The 10,507-nt window shown below is 35.6% G+C and overlaps 1 protein-coding gene across 5 annotated transcripts in view; it reads left to right on the top strand.

The window, feature by feature from the left end:
* LOC123527459 (protein mono-ADP-ribosyltransferase PARP12-like) overlaps window positions 1-9,888 on the top strand; it is a 28,906-nt gene extending 19,018 nt beyond the window's left edge. For 2 of the 5 annotated variants that reach the window (XM_053523393.1, XM_053523389.1), the window contains exons 2-8: window positions 1,013-1,127; window positions 1,379-2,560; window positions 2,703-2,905; window positions 3,262-3,510; window positions 4,074-4,270; window positions 6,399-6,623; window positions 6,823-9,888. In XM_053523393.1, the coding sequence (XP_053379368.1) occupies window positions 1,097-1,127; window positions 1,379-2,560; window positions 2,703-2,905; window positions 3,262-3,510; window positions 4,074-4,270; window positions 6,399-6,623; window positions 6,823-7,930 (3,195 nt within the window). In that variant the 5' untranslated portion in view covers window positions 1,013-1,096 and the 3' untranslated portion in view covers window positions 7,931-9,888. Of the gene's footprint in view, window positions 1-1,004; window positions 1,128-1,378; window positions 2,561-2,702; window positions 2,906-3,261; window positions 3,511-4,073; window positions 4,271-6,398; window positions 6,624-6,822 lie in introns of all 5 variants that reach the window. The other 3 variants (XM_053523392.1, XM_053523390.1, XM_053523391.1) reach the window with 2 other exon arrangements.
* Window positions 9,889-10,507: the final 619 nt, after the last annotated feature.

Below are 10,507 nucleotides of genomic sequence, written 5' to 3' on the forward strand. Positions count from 1 at the left end.
TAATACAATCATCTTTTCAGATAATGAAATTCGTAAATAAATCTAAATGTGTATTTTAGAAGCTTTTAAGGTTGTAAAACGAATAACTTTACATAATGGCATTTTTGATTACTGAAAGTAACAATATATAGGCCTACAGGCGTTTTCCAATACTTTTGTACATCTGCTTTCATTGCAAAAATCAGTGTTAATACAGTGGTCTTTCCATATAATGAAATTCGTTGATTCGTAAATCTTAACGTGTATTTTAGAGACTTTTTAGGGTGTTTAACGAATAAAAATTACATAATGAGATTGATCATAGCTACTGAAAGTAACAATATACAGGTGCGTTTTATGTTTTTTTGTACATCTGCATTCATTAGAAAAATCCTGTGTCAGTCACCCCCCTGATCTACCTAGATGGAAAAGCTTATCAAAAGTGATTTGTTCTAAAATGATAAAACAATGGTTGAAAACAATGTATTCAGGTGTAAAAAGCCATAAATTTTTATCATAGATTATTTGTGCGGCATAATATTCAATATGGATAATTTCTCTCAAATATTGTTATTTTCAAAATTACATAACATGTAAAAGGTACAGAATACTATTAAGCAATTTGCTACAAAACCGCAAAGAACTTGTTTGTGCAAATCTTGCATTTCATCTCCTACTGATTACATAGGAGACAAACATCAGCATTGCCTAGTTTAGTTTAAGTGACTGCATTGCAATGGACGTAACATTAAATCAATAGTTCAGTAGAATATGCTAACAAAAGATGTTGTTCTACTATGCCAAACATTAGATGTTGTTGAGATGAAACTGCCCATATGATCATGTAGTTGCAAAATAAGACAGTTTATAAGGGTATGTCCGTTTATTGATGACTTTAAATGAAATATCAATTTAAGTTCTGAAAGCTTTGATTCACGATTTACAAAATGGAACTGTTTTTTTTACATTTTTTTTTATTTTGAGCTTTATTATTTCAAGTATACCTGGTAATCTATTTAATTCAGAAAGACAGGTAAACATACAAGGGCGAGATCAGCAAGAACATCCAGAAACACCGACGGACGAATTTGCTGAACAGTATCAAAGAACCTAAGTAATGTCAGGAGCCAGAAGGATTCCACAGCAATGTAATCCTCACAGACAATATTTTTATTCTATAATTTACCAGTGGTTCTTTCTTTAGTTCACTTGCAACAGGATTTGAATGAATGTAAATTCTGATTTTATTTTTTCTGCATTTCTCATAAATTCCTTCGATAAATATCGCCTTAGAATTTCCTTCTTTTAGTTCTTTTCATGATCACTTAATTATATCTGCATTCAAATACATAGTTCTTGGTTCGTTTTTAAAAATAATTACACCATTTTTATTCCACAGTACCTATTTACGATGCCGATACAATGGCACCAATGTTTAAATCTCCAAATACGAATAAACAACCTCCAAGGATACCAATTAAAGCTACGCGCCCATATTCCGAATTCAGTACCCCTCCTCCAGTATTGAGCTCTGATATACAACCCAACGTAGGGAGTTGTTGTGTATCTATAAACGACAATGATTGTTCTAAATCTTCGAGAAGAAGTAGACATTCATCCATACAAAGAAATCGGACACGATCGGGTAACAGATGGAATTCGGTGGAGCGAGGGGAGCATACATCCGCCAGAGGGCGGCAGCAATTTACAGATCACCAAATTGCAAACCCTAAAATAGGCACAGAAAACTTCTCTACTGAGACAAGTAATTTAGATTCTGGACCACTTTCTGCTTTTAGAGGCAAAAGTCCACATTACACAGAGATAACATCGCCTGATGATGTTTTCAATTTCATGGTAAAGTACATGGAAGGAAGTGGTACTCCAGAAGACATAAAGACCCAGTCTAGATTATTTCCGACATACGTTGATATAAGCGACTGGTTCCGTAAGAATAAAAGTAGATTTACACTTATCGAAAAGAATGGAAGTGTCTCGCATGTACTTGTGTACAGCAAACAGGTCAGTTGCTGCTTAGATTACTATCGAAAGGTCTCGTGTAGTAAAAGCGATTGTCATAGATATCACATATGCAAAAACTTGTTATCAGGTAAATGTGTATTCGGCCGAAAGAACTGTAACTTTTCTCATGATTGTTTCGATGAAAACAACTTAAAAATCTCTAATGCGTTAGGGTACAATAACTTGTACACAAATGAGGAGATTTGTTCTATTCTTAAGGTTAGTTTTCCACATGTTTGTACCGAGTGGGCATTGAAAGGCTTCTGTGGAAAACCCAACTGTTTTGAGTTACATATCTGCCCTAGATACATACTTGGTAAATGCAACAAGGGACCAAACTGTTCCCACATCCACGACAGAAAATCTGACCATAATAAGCCGATCTTAGATGCATTTGAAATGTCAGAAATGCAATACAATGTGTTCAAGTGGCGGGTCTTCATGATCAACAATCCAGCTTGGAAAAGAAATGAACAGATTGCTGCAGATGGCGCTTCTCCGTTACTTCCGGGAAATAAACCGAGATTCGGCAACAAAAATCTTATTAAAGAGGAATCAGGTATATTCTGGCTTTAATTCACAGTTTTAGTAATAGTTCTTTGTATCTATGTTGTTCCTTAATTATAATCACTGAGTTTAATGTATACATGTGCTACATCATGACTTGCCGTATTCTTATAACGACAGCATTTTCCGTACAGATGCCGCCGGGGATACGTTTATCTGTACCCGTCATCTTCTTGAGGAATGTCATGACCGCAGCTGCAAGTATGTACACAGCAATAGCAGACTACCATATATATGGCAAATAAAACTGTTTGGAACATGGATATCTCTAAATGAATCAGAAGATGTCGAAAAAGCCTTTGCAGACAATGCGTATAGGTCAGACAGAATTCGCATGGTACATAGCTTTGAATTTATGTATACCATTTGTTCGACTAAATTGAAATGAACATTTCGTAATGGACTTGCATATACTTACTTGTAATTTCTAAAAAGGGTATTCAGTTTCAATCACAAATTCATTCTTTTGTAAATATAACTAAACCTATATGATAACCTTAACCAGTCAGCTAAAGAAGATCAATTAACCAAAACTATTTATAAACGATTATATTATTGTTGCATGTAAAGAAATATTGATAAAGGCATTATGACACGTATCATACAAGGCGGTTTGAACAGGTAGAGGGGCGCGAGACATAAATTAGCTTGTGTTTAGTCAGTAGAAGCAATTGCAAATAATTACTATTTCAGACTTACGATGGAATGGAACTTGTTACCCTGCTGCTGTTTGAACCAACAATTAAGGCGAGAGTGATCGTTTATACTGATGAAAGTCCCACAGAAACAGAAGCACGTCGTCTGTCAACCATGTCTTACAATCGAGTATATGATATTTCGTCATCGTTCGAAAATGAACGAGAAGAGAACACTGACGGTTTTTACACCCAGTGGAGGTGGTACTGGAAGGACGATCTCAATCAGTGGTTTTTGTTTGAACCAGTCAGTTTACTTTTCTATTGTTCACAATTTTTTTTTTATGTTGAGTGTAAGGACAAGGCAATTCTTATGCCATTTTTTCAACCAACGGATTCTGAAGTGGACTGAATCCGGCTTGGCAATGAAAACGCCTGCGCTCGCAGGGAACCTAGCTATTTCTACCTTTATCGCGGATTTGTCGTTTTCATTGCAAAGCCGGATTCAATCCACTTCCGTTGGTTGAAAATATGCGTGAGAAGTACATTGCCATTTTCTATTAGCATATTCAAATTCTGAATATTTTAAAGAAGCATCAGTTTAAATCGAAAGTTAATAGGTTATTTGATGCCTATAAATGTAAAGAAATTCAAACAGCAGAAATATGGTCAAGTCAGTCAATACGGCGTCTATAGATATGCCCAGCCGCAGAGTACCAGAGTATACAAACAAAATAAGATCTTTGTTAACATCTTTTGAGTTTCGATTTCTTACATGTTCTTACATGACACTGTATGATTTCAAATTTCGTATCATTTTCATATACAGCATCTAATTTTTAAGATATTTTTGAAATTTAATCCTTTCAGGACGCTTTTCAACACACATTAGAAGCAAAATACTTGGCTAAGCAAAAGACATTCACTTTCTCAAGAGAGAACTATTTCTTCAATTATACGATATCATTTGATCCGATGTACCAAACCAACAACGATACTAGAAAAAGCAGGGCTATTAGGCGCCGCCCACTTCTAGTGACGCCAGAAGATGTGAAGAGGAAGAGGTTGTAAGTTTGCTTGGAACATCTTAGTCTAGATAGTCTAATACTGAAATTCTTAATAATGATTTACCCAGAGATCAAGATGCTTTAATGTACCCAGTGCATAGCCAAGATGCACACGAAACCCGATTTCCTGGGAGAACCAGTATTGTTCTCTTAATTGGATGGGAGACACTCGAAGGCATTTCAGAAATTTCCAGTGCCTGTATCGTGATTCCAGCCCAGGACTTCTGGATTGACATTGAAATGTGTTACAACTAGACCACCAGGTCAGAATATAAGCGGTATTCATATACTTTGGAGCTAGGTGTTGTGTTAAAACATTTGCATTTGGTGAGCGGGTGGTGGGTTTAGTAGGTTATGTCTCGTCTCCCGACTTTTTGCCGCTGTATGTTTTTTCTTCGCAGAAGAAAAAACAAAGATAAGAGCGTGCAGAAACAACTGTGCGACTTTTTGATATGATAATATATTCTTGCATAAAAACTACTTTTTTCACTGGATCCGCCCATGTATTAACTGGAGAAAAATCGTGTGCAAACAAGGCAATTCACGTGCTATTAATACATGTTTTTGATTTTTAAAATGCTTTCCCAGGAACGTACATGAATTTCTCCGCAGATTGACATCTGGTATCTGCGTCTTGTTTCTTCCATAATAACCTCTTTTTATATCTTTTTATAGCATAAATTATGCAGTCTAAACCATAGAATATTTTGTTGTATCAGTTACCAACGCCAAATGCACTGCCCCCAACAATGTTCGTATTCGCTTCTTCCCTTGTTTACTCCCCCTTTTAGAACTCAGCGTCGTTTCAGTTTTTATAGATAACCGTGAATGTTTAAGAATCGCGTGTAACTTGTGCGATTGTTTGTTTTTAGGAATCATATGTATGATTTTGGTATGTATCAGTCGGTATGTTTTTATCTAATATTTCAAAGAATTTATATGAACCGCTTGAAAGCTTGACACTACGTTCGTACTCATCCGTACTCCAAATGTGTCCGAACTCAAAGTAACTCGACTGTAAACTTATTATTATTTAAATTGTGCCCTGTTTACCAAATTTTGAAGTTATATGAACACTTATTGGTAATTTCATGTTTGTAATAACGAGAGATAAAATCAAAGCCTTGAGATGTCTGGTGGTTGCGGGTTTTGCTAGAGTTATTTTCATTTTAAATGCCAATCTATAAATATACAAGTATAAGAAACAAATACTAATGTACCTCATATCTAAGATAAACTCTGCCTGACCTTACATGAATAGCTGGAAGTCTGTGATGTAACCATGGGCTGGAATACCTAATCATTGACAGATCTTATATAATCTAAATGGCCAGTGTGAATGGATAGAGGATGAATAAGAACTGCTTGATCATTGATAATTCATCCGCATTGTTCATGAATGGGAATACTTTGTGTAGCACATGAACAAATTCCTTTGGATGTGATTTGGAATCAAATAAAGATGCTACATGATTGTCAGAAATACACTTAACTTCGGTAGCGGGATAAACCCGCAACCAAAAACCGTTTAAAAATCTTCAGTATGTGCTTTTGGTAATGTTGTTGATTTCTGGGTCCTGGTTATGGATATTTAAAACATGTTTACCGTTTCCAAGAACAACAGAATGGTAAGTAAAAATGTACCGGTATCGTAAAGTCATCACATATGAAAACAATACATTTAGTCGTCGTGTAATGGTTTTTATGCAAGAATAGCGACAATACACGTTTGTTTGGTGTATTAACGTCTGCAGAAGCCCTTGGGATATGTGTCTGACCTCGACCTTTGGTCTCGGTCACAAACAATCCCGCGTAACAATCCCGTGTGCTTCTGCAGACGTTAATACACGAAAAAAAAACGTTTATTATCTCAACATTGAAGTACAATAGAGAAAGGAAAAAAATATTTTGGATCCCAAAACTCCTCTGAAGAAATGAGGACAGTTATGGAAGGTTGACCCCCACACCTCATGCTCCATGCATATCGCTCGTACGCCATTACATCACTGATTTCATTGAAAAGGCCAAGTATGTAATTTATTTACATTTTCTGCTTTTCAGTTAACAGCACCACACACACTTTGTTTTAGTCCAAACTCTGCTGTATCACCTATATTTTTTGTTTCAGTCCAAATGTTTTATCAGATATCCATTTGATAGAGACACCGCTTCCTAAATCTTGGGTGCCATGGGATCTGATACATCCATTTGAACTGGTAGATATTACTGACAGCAACACATTGGAACTTCAGGAGGTTACGAAACTTTTCTTCAACACTGTAGATTGCCGAAAAGAGAAAATAGATACGATTTCTCGACTGCAAAATCATAAACTCTGGGGGCTATTCTGTAGGTATGTCTTTGTATAAATACTAAATTCTAACACTCATAACGTTTAAAAAAACTATCAGGCCATAGAGATATATCTCAAATGAAGGTCAGAAAAACGTGTAATTTTAAAACACTTAATTTGCTCTTACCTAATGAAAAATGCGCCCATTCATTTCATCGAAACGTAATTTCAGTAATAATGTGACTCGTTAATTATACAGCCAAGAAAGGACAATGGAAGCCAATGCCATGAGAGTTAGAGGTCCATCTATTCCGGTTGACAAGCGATACTTATTCCATGGAACCGACGGCATAGATGCTGTTCGTGGAATCTGTGTTAACAACTTCGATGTTCGCGTATCTGGAAAATCTGGGATATTATACGGTGATGGTGCCTACTTTGCCAGGGACGCAAAATACAGCCATGCTTACACTAAAGGACCAGAAAGATACATGTTTGTTGTAAATGTCCTAGTTGGACAGTATACCAAGGGAAGTAAATCTTACAGAAGACCGCCTCATAAACCAGGAAGCGACCATGAATTGTTTGATTCATGTGTGGATAATGATACAAATCCGTCTATATTTGTTGTCTTTGACAAGAACCAGTATTATCCGGAATACTTGATAACGTATCATGATGAAGAGCAAGAAAATGTCGCTCGAAAAGCGAACGATAGAACACAGATTACAAAGATCAATCAACAGTCTACACCTTGCGTTGCCAGTAGTAGTTCTCGAGCAGTTAGAAAGCAGAGTAGTGACAAAATCGATAGCTTGAGTAAACAGCAAATGATACAAGACTATAGTTCTCATGTTTATAATTCGCCATCATTAAAGAAACCACACGTATCCTCTTCAGATGATACTGACACCGGATCCAGCGTTTCCGACGCAAGTGTTAGACAATTGGCGCATGGAATTAAATATATAGATTCAGCCGGACGTGGATGGACCCCACAAGATATTAAAACATCGACGAAGGACAGCCGACAATCAGACGTTGTATCAAGGCAATCAGATCATTTTGATAAAGGGCATGGAAACATCTTCGTAGATGTAGATGATACCGACGGGAAAATGCAGCAAGTGATATATCCGCCTGTACGTGTACTTAGAGAAATGTTTGACGATAAAAAAGACAGGATTAACAAACCAAAACAATACGAACCAAAGCAACATCCTCTGAATGATCCATCTAGGGTTGGATACAACGATCCAGTGCAGTACTATGGGTCAGCGACTACAGTATCGGATTCATCGGGTAAAAAGCGTTACCCTAAAACACCACCTAGATCCAGACGTATTATAAACCAATATAAAGATTAGAAACAGTCATGGTCCAACGGAAGACTTGCAACTGTATCTAGGGTATATGTACCAGAGTTACCTACTTATACCACAGAACAACTGGATTGTTCCTGGACTAAACCTGCTTTAGTGACAAAAATGAAAAAAAAAACACTTTCAAAGGTTACAATGCTTTGATATAATGAATTAATTTTCTTTGGTTTAACAAATCAGAGTTAACGTGGTTATTTAATAGAATTAATTTTTTTCTGAATTAGAATTTTGACTAGTGAAAAATTATTGAGTGTACAGTAGACGCATGTAAATTAACAAATTTTATTAACATTTAGCCTGTTAGCGGCAGGTGATTCTGTCTTTACAGTGTGTTATGTATGATTTAATTATCATAATCTATAACTCAGTTTCTTTCAAATGTAAATTATTCGGATGTTGTAGTAGCCGTCAATATTCATTTGCCTTAACATATAATAGTCGAGTTATTCCTCGCGTAGAACCATTGGAATCAATGTTCGCCGTTTTTCAAAGAATTTGAGAGAAGCTCTTGGAATGTTGTTTTTCTAGAACTTTTTGGAAAAACTGAATTTTGAATATAAGCGATAGCTTCTCTGATCTTATATCTTTGGTACGCAGTTTCTAGTTTCATCAGAGTTAGAAAGTCACTTCAAAAAGGTCACGTAAACGTCCGAAGAATACCGGAATGCTACGGGAAAGCACGAAAATTGTCGATTGTCAGCACGAGTCATACTTGATCTGCTCAATTTCTAAAATGGACTGGTTCGTCGTTCAATTTTGGCAATACCATTTTATAAATTATTCAAAGGGGTGTTCATTGAAAATTACTGACTTAATAGCGAACAGTGCAGGCGGACGTGAAGGCTGTTCCTGGTATGCACTGTTGGTAAAGGCAGAATCACTTGACGCCAGCAGGTTAATATTTTCGTGGGTTAAATGTCGTTGAAATTTTAAATCATAAATATCAGGACCAGGTAAGATACTTATAGACTTGTTCTGGTCCAAGTATTCACTTGCCGTATTGTATTTATATCTTTGTGCTCGTAGATTTCATCTGAAATCTTACATTTTTTTTATGTTTTTTTTTTGTCTGTCTACATATTGATTTGTGTCAACACAGGCGTTTGAAGCTCTATCAATAAAATTTATTTATGTGCAGGTTAGACCTCTTGTATATTAAGTGGGTGGGAATTGATAATGTAAATATATTTATTGATAGAGCTTCAAGCGACTGTGGTATCAAAATCATTTTGATTTTTGAAGTGTATGACAATGTCTTCTTCTTTAATACAAAAGAGTCCCTTATTAACATTCATTCTCAGGTCTCATCAACCCCATTTCACTGACTTTATCATTTAAGTGTCATTAGAAGGACCGGTCTTCTTTGAAGATAACCAGCATACAAATCCCACTATCAAGATCCCACAAATTGTTTATTAGATCGGAGCCTAGGAGGTAGAAACACAAGCTTTGATGGCTTTCTGATGTAAATAGCATACAACGTGAGATGAGTACATAATAATTCTAGTTGTTAATTTTAAATAATAACATCTGTATACGGGTGAAGCTGAAATAGAAATTTTACAACTTCCATTTTAATTGTTTAGCTTGCGCCGAAACGTCGAAAATTATTGTAGATGTCTTGGTATCGATTTGATCTTTTTAGTATCACTACCTATATCTGTACATTTTTGAAACTAAAGCTTTATGAGAATTGTATATTTTCAAGAATTGTTTGAAACTGAAAAACTGAAAAGATAAGCTTATGTTTTACTTCTTGGAAATTCTAAAGGGTGTAATATGTACAGAAGTCTACAATGTTTTGATTATGTTCTACTTAAATGTATGACTATATCATAAATATTCAACAGGTACATAAGTGAAATACTGTTGAAAAACTGGGCCATACCAAAAAAAAAAAAAAAAAAAAAAAAGAACAAACGATCAAGCAGCAAATGCTCTTATCAAGTAACTGAAGTCTTCTCAACATGCATCAGACGTTTATGACGACCTTTCTCTCCGGGAAAAATTCATCATCACATTGCTTTACATTTGTTGTATTTTTATTAATTTACCTGTTTCACTGAAGTTTTTTTTCTACAGCTCTAAATCTTCTTTAAGTACGCCCCCTAATTTGCAAAATGTAACGATGTTCCCAAAACCTAAACTGCCATTTGTACGCCACTGATATTAAATTATTCAAAGTTTTTCGCCACTTCAGAGAAATTCGACAGCATGTTTCGCCGTATATGAACGATAATACATTTCGTTCGTTTATTAATACCAACCTCATAGGCTTGATGCGAAACATGAGTTTTAGAGCAAAGTTGTGGTCTAGTGGCTAAGATGTCGACCTCTCAACACGGAGGTCACAGTATTTGAGCTTCATTGGGATCATGACTATATCTCAGTACTTGTTTTCAGGAAGCGGACCCAGTAGTGTTTCAGATAATCTTAAAGCTTTCATAAATGAATAAGCATAAACTAAAAAATGTGGGTATCATTTTTAACGAAAATTTTTAATCTATTTTGTTTTGCATACTGATGCCGTAAAATGTACTCGTTGTGTAAACTTAGCCTACT

This window comes from Mercenaria mercenaria, chromosome 14, assembly GCF_021730395.1.
Source record: "Mercenaria mercenaria strain notata chromosome 14, MADL_Memer_1, whole genome shotgun sequence".
Taxonomy (NCBI): domain Eukaryota; kingdom Metazoa; phylum Mollusca; class Bivalvia; order Venerida; family Veneridae; genus Mercenaria; species Mercenaria mercenaria.